Source organism: Lipotes vexillifer, unplaced genomic scaffold, assembly GCF_000442215.2.
Source record: "Lipotes vexillifer unplaced genomic scaffold, Lipotes_vexillifer_v1.1 scaffold1344, whole genome shotgun sequence".
Taxonomy (NCBI): domain Eukaryota; kingdom Metazoa; phylum Chordata; class Mammalia; order Artiodactyla; family Lipotidae; genus Lipotes; species Lipotes vexillifer.
The window spans coordinates 457,482-477,947 of NW_006775258.1; the positions used below are offsets into that span (position 1 = coordinate 457,482).

The 20,466-nt window shown below is 46.9% G+C and overlaps 1 protein-coding gene across 1 annotated transcript in view; it reads right to left on the minus strand.

The window, feature by feature from the left end:
* ABCA13 (ATP binding cassette subfamily A member 13) overlaps positions 1 to 20,466 on the minus strand; it is a 259,148-nt gene that overhangs the window by 79,730 nt on the left and 158,952 nt on the right. The window contains 9 exon segments of the mRNA XM_007472367.1: positions 363 to 532; positions 534 to 617; positions 3,262 to 3,371; positions 3,374 to 3,414; positions 7,273 to 7,388; positions 8,303 to 8,397; positions 8,400 to 8,472; positions 8,627 to 8,636; positions 12,937 to 12,988. Coding sequence (XP_007472429.1) covers positions 363 to 532; positions 534 to 617; positions 3,262 to 3,371; positions 3,374 to 3,414; positions 7,273 to 7,388; positions 8,303 to 8,397; positions 8,400 to 8,472; positions 8,627 to 8,636; positions 12,937 to 12,988 — 751 coding nt within the window.

A 20,466-nucleotide genomic window follows, 5' to 3' on the forward strand; every position in this document is an offset into this window, starting at 1 on the left:
CCTGCTTTTAGGAGTTGATGCTATTTCACCATAAAAGTAAATTGTATTATGGCATCAAACAAATTCACCTTAGATGCTACAATCAAAATAAGAGGAAAACTGAGCAATACTAAAGGAGAAAATGCATTGAGGCAATTGAAAAACTGGATCGATTATCTCACAGGTTGACACCTTGCTCTTGACATTCTCCTTCCTAATGTCGTTCATTCACTAATAAAAAAACAAATAAACAAAAACAAAGCAAACAAATAACCCCATAAAATCCTAACTAACAGAAGTGTGTATGACACTGATCAGAACGTTTCTTGTCTTGCAGCCTCCAGGCTGGAGTTGCCATCAAGGATGGACCCTGAGAGACATACCTGGGCCACTGCCAGAGGTCCCCATGCAGCAGGACCCTCAGGAGGAGAAGGACCATCCCTTGTACCACCAGCTGCACAAAGATCCAGCCCAGGAAGCTCATCTCGAAGGGGCTCATGTATGAATCGATGCCGAAGTTGTGGGTCAGGTTGTATCTGATCTGATTGTAACAAGAGTTCCATCAGCCCTTGACCCAGGCAGAATTGAGGGAAAATAGTGAAGACCCACTTGAGGATGTCACAGATGTTCTGCAAATTCTGTGCAATGAAAGAAAGAGAAAGCAAATTAAGAGCCCTTTGTAGAGAAAGATTATAAAACCATCAATTATATATCTCATACTCAGTAATGTCCAGTTCTCCCTTATCACGCAAATTTACAGCTGTTCACAATAAGTAGTCTCAACTAGTGTGATCTGGGGACAATAGAAAATTCAATGAAGACTTTTAGGGGTATGTATTGTTATTATATTATAGTTTACTGTCTTCTGCATATAGACATGGGAAAACCATGAAAGGTTCATTTAATTTTCCCTTAGTTCTGGTCTTCACTGACTACCACTATTTACAGATTTCATCCAGTCCTAAAGGAATTTATTAATCCCACTTTTCATAAAACTATGTCCCTGGATCAAATAATGTACGACATGAAAGATTTTTGTCTTCCTAGTTATAAGGTGGAAATAAGAGACTATTACAGCTTTTAAGTCAGGATCTTACAGTTCAGGAAATAATTAATAATGAGGACTCAGATCTGACTGTAAGGGATTCACACTGGTGTCTATTCCCATGTGAACAAAGCTGTTCTAACGCATGACACTCAGCAAATAATCTACACGCGTGACGGGCGTGGCTACACAAATTCACGGAACAGCAATTTTTGAGTGTCTAATCCACAATATGTGGCAACAGATCAAGTAGAGAAATAAATTACTGAAACTATGAGTTTTTCATCTACCTACATCGCCCTGCCGTCAAAAGACAGCCTCAGCGGTGGGAGAGAGAGATGCTCCACATCCTGAATTAGAACCCAAAATGCCTTTTCTGTACACATCAGCTTAGAAACTGTGATTTGGTGAAAAGTAAAATGCTCATATTAATGTTGTCGTTTGTATACACAATGGTTAATACCAGTTACACTGGCATTTGATACTGATCTGAAAATCTAGTCACCTTTCTTGGCCTGTTCCGTGATTTCATAAGAATATATTGCCCCTTGAACTTACAAAGGAATATTTGAAATCACCCATTTATCACGTTGAGTTTTTTAAGCAAACTATATCAAAATAAAGAGCAAAGGAAAAGAAAGACCTTAGTAACAGCAATGAAATGCCTTTTATTATCTGTTAACAATTGAGTTTGACCCATTTTTTTGCAAACAACTTGCTGCTTGCTGATTTCTCTCCAAGTGAGTGATGCTACTTATAACAGGAGGGAACAAAGCCTCCCACTCACCTTAGCCTTAGAATATCAAGATTCCTGACCCTTCTCTTGTGTGTGTGACCCGTTCCCTGGGGTGGGGATTGTCTCCCTTGAGTCTGTCTTCCTCCCCCTTTAGTTCATGACCAGGATCCACGTCATATCTAAGCTCCGATGGGGACGAGGGAAACCCTGTTCTGCCTCCTCCAATTTCAATGTTCTCCTCAAGCTAAAGCCAGTGACTCATTTTGCTAGCTGCTATTTAAAGGCTAAAGACACTAATACAGATTAGTGTCAATAATAGATCTATAAAAATCACCAAAATAAATTGTTTCACTGGATGCATAATCAATGTTTACAGAGCTCACTTCTTCTGTACAAACGTGAGGCACAACAACAGCAAATAAGATGAGCTGTCGCCGCAGAGCTGACCAAGTCCCGGTGCGTCCAGGCACCAGGAAGGGAGCCCATCCCGATGGAACAGGCCTCAGTCCCGGACTCGCCAGACACCGACCAGCAGCCCATCCTCCAGAACTGGGAGGCCGGGCCTTTCCCAGGCTGTTTCCTCAGCCCCTGAGTCGATCCAGCCCCAGGAGTAGAGAGGTATGGGATCCACATGGACAGCAGGGGTCAGGAGAGACCTGTGTTGTCAGAGCCAAGAAAGAAAACAGGAAAGAAAAGTATGGAAATCCGGGGCAGAGGAGGGTGCAGACTATGAAATTCATTCCCACAGGCAGCTCAGGGGAGGCTGAGCAAGACGGAAGATTAAAGTTAAAGCAGACACAACCCCGGCAGGCCTCACAGGGAGGAGCATGGAAGGACAAGAGCGGAGTGTCAGCAGAGCTGGTTTCCACTGGACCTCGACGCCTGCTGGGATGACACCCAAAAGGGGCCTCCTGATGTAAACGGACTGCTGGAGGGGTTCCCTGAGACAGGTACGTCCTCACCAGGAGTAATGTTCCTCCACTAGGAGTCCAGTCTCTTGGAGACCTCTGCTCCAACACCCTGAAAGCAGCAAGTCTAAACATGCCCCAGGGCTCAGAGGGCAGAACAGCCCGGACAATGCAGACCTGTTGTTGCCTGACAGTGTGGTCTGCACGGGGGCTAATCCCACCCCAGAGCAGCTGACCCCGCAGAGAGGAATGTCTGACCCCTGCGCTCCTGACGCCAGCACAGGACACGCTCCACACACACAGCCACTCTTCCAACCATCGATTGGCAATTCACCTGCAAACAGGGATGCGCTGTGAACGCGCGGCTCAGCCTACCCTCCACTCACAAAGCGGGTGCAGAAACTGCTCATCTTGTGCCCGCTGGTTTCAACCTGGCTCTGGGCTTATCAAGGCACAGGGGTTTCTGCGAAGCAGAGTCAGTGTCTCTTTCTGGAGCTAAAGACAGTGGATACCAGCACATCTGCGCTGAGCTCCAGCTGGAAAAGCAACAGTAGTCTAGGCGTTAGTCCCAGAGCCTGTGGGAGGTCACTAACCTGAGCCTTGGAGACAAAGGCCAACAGCCAGGGCACGACAGTTATCAGCACGGTGCAGAGGCCGAGGAGGAAGTTCAGGGAGATGTAGGAGATGAAAGCCACGTCCAAAAGAAGATTATGGAGATGAGATACATCCACGGAAGAGTCGCGCATCTGAAATGTCAAGTGAAAAGTCGTGTTCCTTGTCCTATAACACTTACTTCTATACAGACTGATTTAAAGATGAGATTTTGCTTGCCTGGTTATTTTTCCTCCCTCAGTGAACAGGAGCAATTTTTACTTAATAAATCCGGCAGTTATTTTCTAAAGACAAAGCACATTTTCCATAATATATAGGCAGAGCCCTGGGCAGGGTCCAACCCGGGCTCGGACGTGCGACCTGGAGAAAGCCCCAGTGTCCCCTCCCGCACAGGGCAGGCCTGGCCTCCCTTTCTGCTCACAGCCTTCTCAGCAGAGCAGGGATACACCTGTTTTTCAGAAAAGATTAAATCACTAAAGCTACCAAGGGTGGGAATCTCTATATAAAAACAGGACGTACCATAGAACTGGAAAGCTTCCTTTCCAGGGTGCCCTGTGCGTGGACTCCAGGCCGTATGCCTCCAGGGTGTTCCCTGATGCTACAGCCCTGAAGGCGGGTGCACGACCCCATTTCACAGATAGGACACAGGATGGACGCGGCTAAGATACCTGACCGAGGACCCACGGCTGAGAAGCAGCAGCTGAAAGCGGGGGTGATTTGTGTGTGAGTCTGAAGCCGGGGCATGAGGGCTGGACCCGAGAAGCAGCCCCTGGAAGTTTCAGATGACCTCACGCTCTAAGAAGACACCCAAAATGGTCCTCTAATGAAAACACCTCTTCCTTCTTCCTTCTCCAGAGCACAGAGCCAGGGCTCATTCGCGGCCAACTCACCTCAGGCTCCTCTGTGACCCCCATCCTGCCCCACCCCAGGAAAGGAAGCTGCAAGTACTGGCAGAAGAGTCACTTACTTCACTGTCTTTATTTTTATTCTTTCATGCAGCATTCTTCCCATTTTCATGGAAAGGAACAGTCAACAAAAGTTTATCAATTGAAAATATATTAGGTTGTTATAAGAACCATGATGATATATGTACACATTTATGAATACGGTCTGCTTTATTGACAGAATGTATGAAACAGCTAAAGTCACTGACTTTAGGTCACGACTTTTGTGTGCTCCCATGTGCTCTCTGCACACTCAGTGCAAACCTGTCACCATCTTCTCAGGCTGATTTAGTGGTTTCACTTGAAATACCTTGGTAGCTTCTAAATGCCTGAGGTTTCCTTAATACGTTAACTAGCCCTGAAAAGCATGAGGCTTCAAAATGATGCTAGGCCCTCGAGATAGCTTTTGATTTGAGTACAGTTCCTTTTCCACATGAAATCTATGGTATTCGTCCCTGGGTCAAAAGATACACCCTCGTATTTCAGAAAATAGGATATATATATATATATATATATATATATATATATATATATATGTAATAGTATACATGAAATCATACAGTTGTCAACAGCAATCTGCTTCATAATTCAGGCGTGAAGAAAACAGTTCTCGAGCATACAAGGTAGAGGTGAGTGCTTTAATGCAACTGCTCTTAAATATCAATGCTTGGTTCAAATAAACATATTGGTGGCTCCATTCGTCCTGATTTTTTCTTTTCAAGGAAAGAATTAAATTGGCTTAAAGTGCATAATTTATTTTTTGGTAAAACATAAGGTAGCTTCAAGCAACCGCCGTTCTTTTACTAAACTATGATATCATTTTAACGATTAAACCTGGAGGGTGGCAGCCCGCTCATAACTACTCTGCCGTTTATGGGGTTTTCCTCCCTCTGAAACCAGTCCCATCTCTACATTGCAGGATTTTCCAGACACGGACCAGGATTCTGTGACATCATCTTCATAATCCTTTCGTATTAAATGTGCACCAAGTATGCGGTTAAGGTTTCCATTTTTTATAAAAACCAGATTCTCTTTTCTGTCTGAGATTTTCAGGTGTTATTTTTTTCTCTTTTGATGTGAATTTCCTCCCTTTCCAGCGTGAATAACAAATTTTCCTCCACAGAGAGAAAGAAAAAAAAGAAAAGATAAAAGAATATTGTAACTGGGCACTTTGTCCTATTATGTCTTGTGAGAGTCTATTCATTTACACATTAACCAATTTTTCCAGATTCCAGACAAACAGCCCCATTTAATGCCTGAATGTGTTCTTGGTCTCAGCTTATTCTGGGATGCAGCCTTTCTGCGGTGGTTCTGGGCTCCTCGTGGGGACAGGATTGTGAGCCGGCACTCTCGTCCACTGGGGCCCCAAGGGCCCCTCCTCTTGCTGGGGGTCACCGTGTCAGGTTGTGTGCAGGCCTGGCCTCCAGTAGAGGAAGGACCACCCTTTAAACCTGAACTAGCCCCTGGAGGGTCACCCTGAGAGTCCGGTCAGCTCCCCCATTGCTCTCGTCCACTGGAACCGGCCTGGGGCACCTTTCCAGGTCCTCTGGGCCCCTCTCACCTAAGACCCCTCCACCTGAGATGGCCACCATGTTGGGCCATGAATGTAACTCGAGAGACCTGTGAGTCCCCTGAACTTGTTTGAAAACTGCTGTGATCATGAATATGGACAGAATTCTAGCTTAATTCAGATTCTTAAAGGAAGCAAAGCAAACAAGCAAAACAAGGTTAAGGAAAATTCCTAAAAACACGTTTTTTGTAAGAGCGTCTCACCATGCGACTTTGTCTGAGTTTCACCTTAATTTTTGAAATCTGCTCTCTAAAGTTCAAAAATAATTTACAGCAAAACATATTTTACTCACACTATAAGGAAACGTGACCACAGTATGCATTCAACCAGATCAATAAACTGAAACCAAATCATTTCTTTAGAACCAGGAGCCCACGTATGTAGATCGTTATATACAGGAACATAAATTTCCAGCTGAGTATAGAAAACATGTCTCTACTATAGGCAGGCTTTAGAGCTTAAGACATAATATCCTCTAAATATTAAATAATTCTTATAGTAACAATAACAACTAAAAGTAATTTAATGGGAACCCTTGACGGCCACTGTAGAGGACGTTTATGTGAATGACCTAATATCATCTTCACAGCAACAGAATTGTATTCTACACGGAAGAAAGTGAGGCTTAAAGAGAGAAATGAACACTTCCAAGGTCACAGAGTTAGTGGCAATGTCAGTATTCCTAAAAAGGTTTCTCTGTCTCTCTCTTTGCGCCCATCTATCCATCCACCTATCCATGTATCTATTTATCCTATAATGATATAATTTGTCCCTAATTAGATGTTTTGAATAAGTCTGGATCACTGATACAACTGTCGTCTATGTAAAAATCATTTTACTTGTAATCTTTGGCTTAGAAAAAAGCAGAATGCTCTGTTTAAAATATATATATTAGCCTTAAATTAAAATAAATCAGCACTTTAATTATTTTCCCTACTATTAGCAAGTATCTCTCACATACTTAGCCTAGATCTATAGCCAAATATGCATGACCTGTAAGAGAGGATGATATTATGCATTCCTGATACCCGGCAGGTATAATCTAGGGACTGCTAGCAACGATCCTTATTAGTATGTTCAAACGAGAAATTTGTAAAATGACTTTTCTGGTTTTGCTACTTTTCCTGTGAGAAAAGAAAAAGTGATAGAAGTTAGACAAAACATTTCCAAACTACTAATGTCAGGAGAGAGAAAACTACAGCAGACATAGAGCTTCACGGGCTCCCCGAGGACAGTTTTGGAGCTGAGTGAGTAACGGACACTGAGCTGGAACCAAAGCCGCTGCCATCACCCACCCCTCGAGCAGGGGCCCTGGGCGTCCTGCTCAGGCTGGTCGGCTCCACGCCACCAGAAGAAGCGGCATAATTGCTTGGAAAGAGAGAAAACCATGAAGCTGACAGCAGGTTCAAAGCTGCCCCAGGGGTTCTGTCCTTCAGAAAACACACCATAATTCTGCAGCTGCGCTTCTTATCACATACCCAAAAAGTGCCAGCAGGAGGGCCATGGTTGCCAGGTTCTCCCGGAAAGTGAAAGCCGTTAACTGGAAGGTGAGGATCACAGCGACACACAGGCAGACAGAAACCAAGTAAAAGAGCTGAGAAAATCAAGGGAAGAGGGCCTGTTACGTCAGGGGCTTGTATACCACCATCTCCTGACCCTCCGGCTCTCAGGTCAGCTCCAGCTTAGGTCTGTGTCCTGTGTGGCCCAGCACATGGTCTGCAGCAGCGGACTCGGACCTGGAGAGTCCCCTTCCAGATCCATGTTAAACGAGGTCATTAAGATGGGATTGGATCCCACAGGACTGGTGTCCTCATGAAAAGAGGAGGTGAGAACACAGGGTGAGGACACAGAGAGGGCAGCTGTCCACTTGCCCAGGACAGAGGCCTCAGGGGGCACCAGCCCTGCCACACCTGGATGCCGGCCTTCCAGTCTCCAGAAGGCGATTAGATAAATGTCTGTAGTCTGTGCCTCTCCGCGAGCTGGGGGGCCACTAACACGGCCGCCCACACCCACCTCCCACAGGGAAGGGGCAGGAATCCAGCCCCCTCCCAGGACACATGGCTTCTTCCCACACTCAGAACCAAGGGCAGACCCCCCGCCCGGCAGCCAGCGCCTCCCCGCGGCCTCCCCTGGGGGCTTGCTCGCCAGCCCCCCTTCTCTGGCTGCAGGGCCCCTCCCCAGCTTTGCTCTGAAGTCACCCTCGATCCCATGACCCTCTTTCATTCTCTTGATAAACCTAGTCACAAGCCAATTGCATCTTGTGTATTTATTTATTTTTACTTGGTTATTTGTTTTCTGCTTCCACTCATAAGGACACAGGTTCCTCAAGACAGAGACCCTCTCTGCTTTGTTCACAGCTTTGTCCCCAAGACCTCAGACACACATCCAGGAAACCGCCCTGCTTCTATGGATCATGTGGGGTGGCCACACATCCATACACACGCAGGTATGTGCACACACACGTCCCCCGGGTGCAGGGACACAGAGGGACATGGCCCCAAGTCCTACCACGTCACACAGGAAGATCGTGAGCCAGTAGGTCCTGTAGCCCAGGCCGCTCATGTGCTGCAGCCTTGTGGCCCCAGTCACCCTGTCCCGCACACGGAGCTGCTGATGGACGCGAACAGGATGGAGAATCCAAGCACGATGCACAGGGTGATGCCGCACTGGCGGAAGCTCTCCAGGTTGCAGGCAGAGCAGAACAGCCATCAGAGGCTGGCAGGGACCCATCAGTGATGAGGGTCACAGCGGCTGGAACCATTAATTAGATGCAAACTATTATATACAGGATGGATAAACAACAGGGTCCTACTGTAGAGCACAGGGAACTACATTCAATATCCTGTGATAAACCCTAATGGAAAAGAATATGAAAAAGAATATGTATATGTATAACTTAGTCACTTTGCTGTACAGCAGAAATTAAACAACATTGTAAATCAACTATACTTCAATAAAGTCTAAAAAAATAATCTTTCATTCACTTTGAAAAACTTGAACAAAATAGATCAGGCACCCTTTCTCTACTGACTTATAAGAAGGTTTCACAATATCAAGAAAATTAGCTGCTGTTAGATGTGTAGTAAATATTTTTTCTGTTTCTCCCTTCACTTCTTAAAGTTTATTTTTCAACACAGAATTAACTTCCATTTATAGATTTATATTTATTTAAATTATATAACACATTCTTTACTTTCACTTTATAGGCTTTGCACAGAAAACTTTCAGTTAGCCAAAATTACAAAAATATTCAGACCTTTTCTTCCATTCTCTTAATGCTTTACCTTTAACTGTTTGTTCCATGTTGATTTTTTTAACATCTTTATTGGAGTATAATTGCTTTACAATGGTGTGTTAGTTTCTGCTTTATAACAAAGTGAATCAGCTACACATATACATATATCCTCATATCCCCTCCCTCTTGCATCTCCCTCCCACCCTCCCTATCCCACCCCTCTAGGTGGTCACAAACCACCAACCTGATCTCCCTGTGCTATGTGGCTGCTTCCCACTAGCTATCTATTTTATGTTTGGTAGTAAGTATATGTCAATGTTACTCTCTCACTTCATTCCAGCTTACCCTTCACCCCCGCCGTGTCCTCAAGTCCATTCTCTACGTCTCCGTCTTTATTCCTGTCCTGCCCTTAGGTTCTTCAGAACCATTTTTTTTGTTGTTCTTGTTTTTAGATTCCATATATATGTGTTAGCATGCGGTATTTGTTTTTCTCTTTCTGACTTACTTCACTCTGTATGACAGACTCTAGGTCCATCCACCTCACTACAAATAACTCAATTTCCTTTCTTTTTATGGCTGAATAATATTCCATTGTATATATGTGCCACATCTTCTTTATCCATTCATCTGTCAATGGACACTTAGGTTGCTTCCATGTCCTGGCTATTGTAAATAGAGCTGCAATGAACGTTTTGGTACATGACTCTTCTTGAATTATGATTTTCTCTGGGTATATATATGCCCAGTAGTGGGATTGCTGGGTCGTATGGTAGTTCTATTTTTAGTTTTTTGAGGAACCTCCATACTGTTCTCCATAGTGGCTGTATAAATTTACATTCCCACCAATAGTGCAAGAGGGTTCCCCTTTCTCCAACCCACTCTATCATTTATTGTTTGTAGATTTTTTGATGATGACCATTCTGAGTGGTGTGAGGTGATACCTGATTGTAGTTTTGATTTGCATTTTGCTAACAATTAGTGATGTTGAGCATTCTTTCATGTGTTTGTTGGCAATCTGTATATCTCCTTTGGAGAAATGTCTGTTTAGATCTTCTGCTCATTTTTGGATTGGGTTGCTTGTTTTTTTGATATTGAGTTTCATGAGCTGCTTGTAAATTTTGGAGATTAATCCTTCATCAGTTGCTTCATTTGCAAATATTTTCTTCCATTCTGAGAGTTGTCTTTTTGTCTTGTTTACGGTTTCCTTTGCTGTGCAAAAGCCTGTAAGTTTCATTAGGTCCCATTTGTTTATTTTTGTTTTTATTTCCATTTTTCTTGGAGGTGGGTCAATAAGGATGTTGCTGTGATGTATGTCATAGAGTGTTTTTCCTATGTTTTCCTCTAAGAGTTTTATAGTGTCTGACCTTACATTTCGGTCTTTAATCCATTTTGAGCTTATTTTTGTGTATGGTGTTAGGGAGTGTTCTAATTTCATTCTTTTACATGTAACTGTCCAGTTTTTCCAGCACCACTTACTGAAGAGGCTGCCTTTTTTCCATTGTAGATTCTTGCCTCCTTTATCAAAAATAAGGTGACCATATGTGTGTGGGTTTATCTCTGGGCTTTCTATCCTGTTCCATTGATCTATATTTCTGTTTTTGTGCCAGTACCATATTGTCTTGATTACTGTAGCTTTGTAGTATAGTCTGAAGTCTGGGAGCCTGATTCCTCCAGCTCCGTTTTTCTTTCTCAATATTGCTTTGGCTGTTTGGGGTCTTTTGTGTTTCCATACAAATTGTGAAAGTTTTTGTTCTAGTTCTGTGAAAAATGCCAGTGGTAGTTTGATAGGGATTGCATTGAATCTGTAGATTGCTTTGGGTGGTATAGTCATTTTCACAATGTTGATTCTTCCAATCCAAGAACATGGTATATATCTCCCATGTGGTTTTTATTTTAGGTAAAAATTTTATTTGAGGGCTTCCCTGGTGGCGCAGTGGTTGAGAGTCTGCCTGCTGATGCAGGGGACACGGGTTCGTGCCCCACTCTGGGAATATCCCACATGCCACGGAGTGGCTGGGGCCGTGAGCCGTGGCCACTGAGCCTGTGCATCCGGAGCCTGTGTTCCGCAGTGGGAGAGGCCACAACAGTGAGAGGCCCACATACCACAAAAGAAAAAAAAATTTATTTGAGGTAAAAATGCAGATTTACTCATTTATTTTTCAAATGCCTAGCAAGCTCTGTCAACATTGTAATAATAAATATATTTCCTCAGAAAAAAATAAGTACTTAGGACCAGCCAGTGTATTGGCTAAGGGTGTGGATTCTCTCATTAAATCCCCTCAATGACTTTTCGAGGCCTGGGTTACACTCCCAGGGGCCTAGAGGACACACAGAGGAGAGCGAAGGTGAGACGCAGGTCCCCGTCTGCCCACCTGGAGCCCAGTCTTGACACTGAACCCACCTCCTAGGCAAAATGAAAGGCTCCTGCCTAGTGGCCTCCACGCTGAGCATGGCCTCTGCCCTTTTAGGGCCACCTTGCTGGACAACAGCTCTTGCGGCCGGGGGTGGTGTTTTGCTCCACACATAGCGGCCCCACCTCTGAATCTAGTCTTTCAAAACACCAGAATATTCTCTAGTAGATGGAGGTGCTTGGCGATGACATGCACTGTACTTTCTGTGTCACTTTAAACTGGAGCACCACCAACACCTTTGGTCCATCACTGCCTCCCCTTTGGGGACGGTCAGGGCACAGCTGCCTTTGGTAATGCATGGATGCAATGGCTCAGCTCAAAACCTCCATCACATCTTACTTCATAACCAGGGTCAATGGACGGTCAGGGCACAGCTGCCTTTGGTAATGCACAGATGCAACTGCTCATCTCAAACCCTCCATCATGTCTTACTTCATAACCAAAGTTGATGCGCCCACACTTAGAATCCCGGCAGGTGTCGGCTAAAGGAAGGACCCTGAGAGTCTGTATACGAATATGAGGACCACCTGCTGCGTTCGGGACGAGAGTGGAGATCACCCATCAACCAGATCTGTGTTCTCCCACTCTTTCAGGTAGGTCACAGAAAGTACATAAAAAATACTTCTACTTATCAATTTTTAGCTAAAAGTTTGTCCGCCGTATGGCAGGGAAGGGAGATGGGGAAAAGGAGGAGACACTTAGGTCTGCACATAAAGGACACTAGCCTCATCAGCACCATCTCCGTCTGGACGGTGAGGACAGACTTACAGGAGAAACTGTCAGGAGGCATCACTGTGCTTATCTCTGTAAATGCCACGTTTAAAACTTTAACTTGAAAAAGATGTTGGGTCCTATGAGCTTTGGCAAATCAGCCCCTTAGAACAATTGCTACTTAGAAATAAGCTGCATGACATGCTTATCCATTTTTGTTTTGTTTTGTTTTTGTTTTTGTTTTTATGTTTTGGCTGCGTTGGGTCTTTGTTGCTGTGTGCAGGCTTTCTTTAGTTGTGGTGAGTGGGGGCTACTCTTTGTTGCAGTGCGTGGGCTTCTCACTGAGGTGGTTTCTCTTGTTGCAGAGCCCAGGCTGTAGGTGGGTGGGCTTCAGTAGTTGTGGCACATGGGCTCAGTAGTTGTGACTCACAGGCTCTAGAGCACAGGCTCAGTAGTTGTGGGGCATGGGATTAGCTGCTCCGCAGCATGTGGGATCTTCCCAGACCAGGGCTTGAACCCATGTCCCCTGCACTGGCAGGCAGACTCCTAACCACTGTGCCATGAGGGAAGCCCTGCTCATCCATTTTAGACTCAGTCAATGCACTTTCTCCTTTAACCATCGCTGTCCTCACACTTTGCACAGAAATGCCCAAGCCTTGTTCCACTAGGTGCACCTGCTAAGCTCACTCAGTGCAGAAGCAGAAAAGGGATGAGAATTACCCCTAACAACCCAGAGATGTTGATCAACATTTGCTGCCCCCCCAAGTGTTCCTTTAACTCACAACTTGTCCTCGTTCAGCAAGGCTCCTCCATATGGGTGGCTGTAGAGTGTGATTCCTATGAAAGACAAGTTGAAAGTGAGCCTGCAAGCCACTGCCTGTTGTCCGGGGACAGCCCCCCTCCCAGGCACCCGGGACACTGTGCCCAGTGTCACCTGCCCACCTGGCCCGGTGCCTCCACACCCCCAAATGGCAGGTCCCATCCAGCAGCTCAGCCACTTTGTGCTGGGACCTCTGTAGTCGCTGCTCCCAGAAATCACCCACATGTACTGAACACGCCTGCGCTACGTCACAGGCACTGTGCTAACATGTCACCACGCTGTACCGTCCAGTCCCTGTGGCTTAAGTGATGCATCACCCATAATGTACTGTGTGGAAACAGACTCAGGAAGGCCAAACAACAAACGCCAATAGGATTATTTGATGGAAACCAGGGCAATACTCAAAAATTCACCTCTAGAACAAGCCAGGTGTAGACAGAAAACTGAAGCACTTCATGGGTCTGGTTTTGTTTTAGGAGTTGTTTTGTTTTGCCTTTTGGGGCTTCTGCATTAGCGTAACAATATCAGGCAATATGGAGAAATTGCCATGAACTTACCAATTAAAACGGTTTCATCGTGAAGGCCGCTCATGACACCCACACGTGCTCTCAGCGCCCACAAACTCCAGCCATGCTGTATTGAGAACTCCAGGGCTTCAGGCATTTCGTCTTATTGTCAACGATAAGACCAATCACGTTTCCTGCTCTGATTGGCCGTTTCAGGTGCATGGAAGGCATCCCAGCATCCCTGCCCCACCTCACGTGCCTCCCCTACGCTTCTCCTCCTCCTGTTTGCTCTAATTTGGCCTGTCGCATTCTGCACTCTCTTACGAGGGCACATCAATTCTTTACAGAAACACACGGGGTAGAAATGAAGATAAATAAATGAAAGGCCTGGTGCCGGAACGGACTTCAGAATTCAGGGTCCCACCAGTTCTGCCACTGGGCATCCTGACCCCCCTCCACCCATCCTCCTTCCCGCTCCAGCCACACCAGCCCTTTACTCCTCCATCCTGGGCTTAGCCACGGACTACAGCAAGTTCTTTGACAGAAAAAAGAACAGTGGGAGCTATGGTGCAGCAAAAAGCCCCCTGCACAGTTTCCAGAACGATTTCTGGACTCTGAACTCATACCATCTGAGTGCTCTGCTGCAGGCTCCCAGGGTGTGTGCCGAATGCCCACAGTGGGTTTCCCACCTCCGACACTTGAAGTACACATTTGCCAAGAGCTAAATTGCCCGTCTGGACCACTGACACCACCTTTATGTCTTTCTTTCCCTGAACGAGCCTCCACTCCCTCCTTAGGTATCTACCAGCTCCCATTCCTTCCAGCTTCCAGTCATGGGACAAGCGGCCCAGCACCCACCAGCCCTGTCAGGAGGCAGCCCCATAGCTAAGGGACTGAGGACCATGTTTATAATGTGCAGATGCTGCCAAAACCCAGCAAGGGCCCCACAGCACGCCAGAGCCTGAGGGGGCGAGTTTGCAGTGCTGTGCACTGCTCGGGGATACGTGGATGAATGAGCGTGCTGTAGGTGAGAAAACATCCAGAAAAATGCAGCTAGCTGAGGGACAGTTTGGAAATTATATTATTTTGTGAACACGAGAGAATATTGGACTTGCCTAATCTGAAAATACCCCTGGGGCAAGAGGGAGACAGAAAATGCCTTCAGGTACCTACAGGATTGTCATGAGCACAGATGACAGGCTTGGTCTGTAATGTTCTGGAGGAAGAAGACAGTCCAGGGAGATAGATTCAAAAGATATTAAAAAAAAAAAAAAAGCACGTGGTCTAGAGGGTTGAAACTCCTCTGAGGGGAGAGGGTGAGTCTTAAGCGCCTCTGTGTTTGGCTGGCCCTCCCGACTTGCATCCTTTACAATAACACTGGCTGTAGGTCCATTGCTTCCCTGAGTTCTCTGAGCTTCTAGTGAATTCTGTAAGGGGATGGAGTCCTGCAAACCCTCAAGGCTGCAGTGAGGCAGTCACAAGTGGGGCTGGCTCGGTACCCTTGAAGAGCGGCTGGTGTCGGAGGTGAGGTGGCCTTGTTGGGGACGGTGCCCTCTGACCTGTAGGGTCTGCATCAACTCCAGTGGTTGGAGCCAGACTAAGCCGCCCTTCATGCAGCCAGATGGCACACAGCACACTCCGCGGCTCCGCATCTAGGACACAGAGGCAGGCACGGGGTCCCCCACTGGGTTCCCTGCTCTGCCCCCACTCTCCTTGGGGCTTCTCCAGCCTCCCCTGCCGGCTGCGGACATCCCCTAAATCTGCCCCGCAAACCGCAGGGTCTTATATCCAGACAGTCTGTGTCAGCTGCCAACGTGCTCCTCCCTCAGCTTGTCCATGGCTGTTAGTGTCCCTCGTCCTCCCAGCCCCCAGGCTCAAGTCCCCCCTCTGAGTCATCATCGTCCCCCCTCTCCCACACCCCACAGATCCAACAAGTCCCTGCGCTGTGTCCAGTCCACATCCCCTCCACGCCGCAGCCCCCGAGCCATCCTAACCCGCATCGCCTGTCAGCTCTCCTGCCCTGGCATCGTCACCCTCCCTCCAGCCCTAGAGAATTTCCAGTAAGAAAAAGAAAATGTAGCGTCCGTATTCTTTATCTGGACGTGGATGCTCTTGTCACTCTGCTGTCCCGCTGCTCCCACCTGAAGAGCTCTACTGCTGTCACGTTCCCGCATGCCAACCCCAGATGCATCTCACCTTTGCCGTGTTCACCACCCCGAGCCCTCCGTACCTCTGCTCCATCTGCCCTGGGACAGGGTTTGTTTCTGACCACCTTCCTGCAGAGGGACCCAGAGGCATAAAGGAAACGGAGGCGGATGCTGTTCTCAACATCCTTGTGAGCAGAGGACGGGCTGGTACCCAAAGGAAATGCAGATCAACCTGTGGTCATGTGATGTGTGTTGGTCAGGACATTAGGCTATTAGTCTAAATTCTTACAGAGCAGCATTATCACAGCCATGACAGAAGCAGCCTCTGGAGTGCGGAGGTTTTCAAAAGTTTCCCAGAACTCGAGCCCTGGGCTGCAGCCGCCACAACCCACGTCCCCACCAGCGTGTCCCATGCACTCCTGGTTCTGCACGTCTGCCTCTGCATCTGTGCAGGGAAGGAGGTGGCAGAGGGCAAACGGCCCTGCCTTGCTGGTTCTGCAGTGAGAAGCTGCAGGCCACTTTGTGGCGAGTTCAACAATGAAATTTTTAATGACTGTGGCTGGACCTTTATTTTCATCCAGCTGCATAAATATCTGTACTTGCTTTAAACCATTAGAGTAACCATGGAAAGATTATGAATGTTCTCTAATATTTGCTTTCTGTGCCCTCTTTCCTCTGTTATGAATTTATGGCCCTTCATTTTTGCCCACATCCTGGATTTTGTCATCCTTTTAGGGTTTTCCTCTGGGAAGCGAGGGTACCCCTGTCCCTTCCTCACTAATGAAGTGACTGAGTGCTCCTGGGGTTGGCAATGCCACCACATGCCAGGCCATGTTCTGGACACTTTCAGTATCTCCTCATTCAGTGTCTGGTGGTAGATGATGTGATTCAGAGACCAGGACAGAGTGCATGGCCTGCAGATCCTCCAGGAAGGGGCCCCCCAGGAAGCGGCCCAGCCTGGACTCACCTCTGTTATCCAGAGGCTGAATAGGGAGCAGAGAAAGAGCAGGTGACCTGTTCCTGACACAGGCAGCAGCCAAGCATACAGAGTCCCAGGGGAGGCTCGCTCACCAAATCACAGGACATGGAGAACCTTGCAACTACACGGAGAACCTTGCGTCTACACGGAGAACCTTGCCTCTACACGGAGAACCTTGTGTCTACATAGAGAACCTTGCCTCTACTCGGAGAACCTTGCATCTACACAGAGAACCCTGCATCTACACAGAGAACCCTGCGTCTACACGGAGAACCTTGCGTCTACACGGAGAACCTTGCCTCTACACAGAGAACCCTGCGTCTACACGGAGAACCTTGCGTCTACACGGAGAACCTTGCCTCTACACGGAGAACCTTACGTCTACATGGAGAACCTTGCGTCTGCCCGGAGAACCTTGTGTCTACATGGGAGCTGCAGTGGGTGCCAACAACACGCCAATGAGAAGCAAGAAGCAGCCTGACCCACACGGTGCAGCAGCTGCCCTGCCTCCCTGGGGCCTCTGCTCAGAAATCTCTCAGGCCCCAGCTTTCCATTCAGCACTGGCTTTCAAGTCCCATCATTTGCATATTTTATAGAGTAAATATTTTAATCTAATCTCCTGAAGACTCGCATGCCTGGGGTCCTCTCCAGGGACCTGCAGGGAGTCCTACCAGTCCCGGATCTGGCGTCTGCTTGGTGCTCAAGGCCACAGGGAGACTGAATCTCACATCCACCAGGAAATTAGAAATTCTCTTTAAAAGTAAGAGATGGAGAAAGAAAGGGCCTGAGACCACAGTGTTTGAGAATGGAGACCATTACATCAGCAGGAGAATCCCTCCACAGGCTTTCAGAGACCCAACTCTCCTGCTGGGCATTTACCACCAGCTTTTCTAAGACAGCAGCTCCCCACATTGGACCCCAAGTCAAACGACATTCTGATTTTATTCTGATTTGGGGTGGAAATCTGGGCACCAGACGTCAGTGGAGCCTCACCAATGGTAAAGAGCGATTGGACACTCCTTCCTTCCAAGGGCTGAGAATTCATTTGACACACACCTCATAGGAGCCCAGGGCCCAGCAGCTAGTGCGTGGGGTTCCCCAGCCCTGGGGGCACCTGGTCCACTCATAGGACCCCCATAAGGATGAAAGAGGGAATCGGGCATCAGGATGGGGAAGGAGGTGGGGGTCCCTGGGGAAGGATCTGCTGGCAGGCTTTTAATTCTGCTTCTTCCATTTGGTTATCACGACATCAAATGCTTTCAGAACCACAGATACTCTGAAGGTATAAGTGGCTCTGCAGGATTAAACTTATTTCAAAATAAGGTTAACATTCCTCTACATCTGTGCTGAGATTTTGTTTGTATTTTGCAAAAATGGGGAGGGACTTAGAGTTACTGCAATAGGTATGTGTGTGCCTGTTTTCTCAAAACAGAAGAGTCATGAGAGACCACAGGTGGAAGGTACCCCTCTCCCTGGGGTCCGTGTGCCCCAGGACCCAGGAAGGAGAGGTGGCAGGTGGCAGTGGACATGCCTGCTCAGGCCTGCACTCCCACCACCTTCTCCCCCAACACCTGATCCAGACAACAGTGAAGCATTAGGAATCAGAGATCTTCCCACAGACTCCAGGAGAGAGATGGGGCCTGGGATCCATCTCACACACCAGGAACACTGCTGAATGCAACTCCCTGGGGACAGAGAAAGTGCTGGGGGTAGGAAACTGCGGCAGAGGATGTTCTGGCAGCTTCTCTAAGGCCAAACACAGTACAGAGTGAGAGGCACAACCCTGACTCTCTGGACCCCAGTTTATGCATTTTCTGTCCTTATAGCCTATGATGCCCTAGTTGTAGGGACACACTACTGCAATGGGCAATCTCTGTAACTGGGCTGTTTCCATCGCATTGTGTGTGGTCGGAGCTCCATTTAGGTAACAACTGCAATGTGATAGGATCTCGGGGCTGATGACCCCACAGAAAGGCCCAGAGCCCATCAGGGAAGGACCACAGTTCCAGCACCACAAGGGAGCAAAGGAAACCACTCAAGTCTCTCTTCAGTGTCACCTCCAACAGTTTTCAGAAACGACGTTTCCAAATGTACATTCTGAAAACACTCGAATGATTTTCCTTTGTTTGATTACTCTTCATTTATATTCCAGCTTTTCTTTCTAAGAATTGGCCCACTGCAATGTATAAATGTATAAAAGTAGTGTTCTGATTTAGTATTCTCATTAGAGTACGTCTTATATGGTTTCCAGATTCTGTATATTTGTCATTTGTAAAAATGCACATTTGTGCTTTTGTCCAATATTCATTATGATAGCAAAACACTTGTCTCCAATTCAAGTAGTCACTTTTGGGTTTACCCCTTCTATAAAATATATCTTTGCAAGTATTAATGCCCAGATGTCTGTAAACATCCACAACTAAAGAAAAGACTGGCTTTGGCATCAACGCATGTGCAAAAGTTTGTGTTCTTTTAAATAATTCACTATGAGTCATTAGTGAGATATGGAAGAGTTCAGTTAATCTGACAGAGTATTGAGAGCAATGCATGCACTTTCCTGACTAGAAGGCATTTTGATGGCTTTCTCTCTCTCCCTCCTCTTAATCTCTCCTGGAAAAGAAGGTTTTGTTCTCAATATTAAGATTAATTATTATGCTTCTTGAGTAGTAGATGCCAATCGTAACAAGGTTTTAAATAAAGAACAGGGAAAAGAGTAAAATTAAAATAAACCATAATCCAAAAATCCAAAACCAACCAGAGTTCATCAGTATTTGCATTTTGACATTAATTATTTCAAAATGTCGGGGGTTTTCTCTACATACACGTCATTATTATTGAATTATATTTCACATTATGTATCTTCTATTTCATGGATCATTCATGACCTTCAAATAATTTTTTCACTGCATGCATGCAAACATTTGCATAATCTATGTGCTTCACGAGAATTGATGTTCAATTCATTCATTCATTCTCTGGATTTAATATTTTTGTGATCTTACTTTTGACGAGTCCCTCTGAGACTGTCTCTGGGCCCCATTTTTACTGGGGATACTGGCGGTATGTCTGCTGAGTCACACCCTACAGGGGGCATCTCTGTGGTCTGTTCTCTCCATGAGCAAATGCCTTCACTAGGTACGGAGTTTGGGGTGTGCGCCTTTTTCTTGCCATGTTCTGTAGGCAGCATTCCAGGGCCCGCTGCCTCTGGAGATTGTGGTTAAGGAGTCAGAGACCAGACTCTAGTCACTCCACGTGGAGTAGTCCCAATCCCCCCAGGTCCTCTCCCTTGTGACTCCAAACCCTGGACATTACAGTACACACAGGAAGGTTCTGACAGGTGGGATGAAGGACCTCGGGACACGGGGAAGGACACCTCGGTGTGTCCCCTGGTTTCCTTACTGCCTCCCACACATGAAAGCCTACGGAAGCCTCCAAGTGGGAACAGCCAACGGATCCAGACAAGAAAATCACACCCGACCCCAACCCTTGCTCCTAACGATAGTGAAGCTTTAGGAAGCAGAGCTCCTCCCACAGACCCCAGGAGAGAGACAGGGCCAAGAGGAAAGCTGAAGGAGCAGAAAAGGTGGCCTAACAAAAGAGCACGCTCCTGGCAATATCCCTCCCTCAGTCCGTCCGAACTCCACTGGTAAACTGCCCCACCCTCTGCAGTTTCAGCGTGTCCCGTCTGGAAGTGGACTCACTGCCCTCCTGACAGAGACAGGGAGCACCACGGATGCCCCACTGGCATCCAGAGGCGAGCCGAGCCTTCTCCCGCACCTGGCCTGTGAGACCAAGCATAGCAGAGTGAGAGTCACCTCTCCCTGCTGCACAGCCCCTGCCCCTCAGGAGGGACCAGCAGGCAT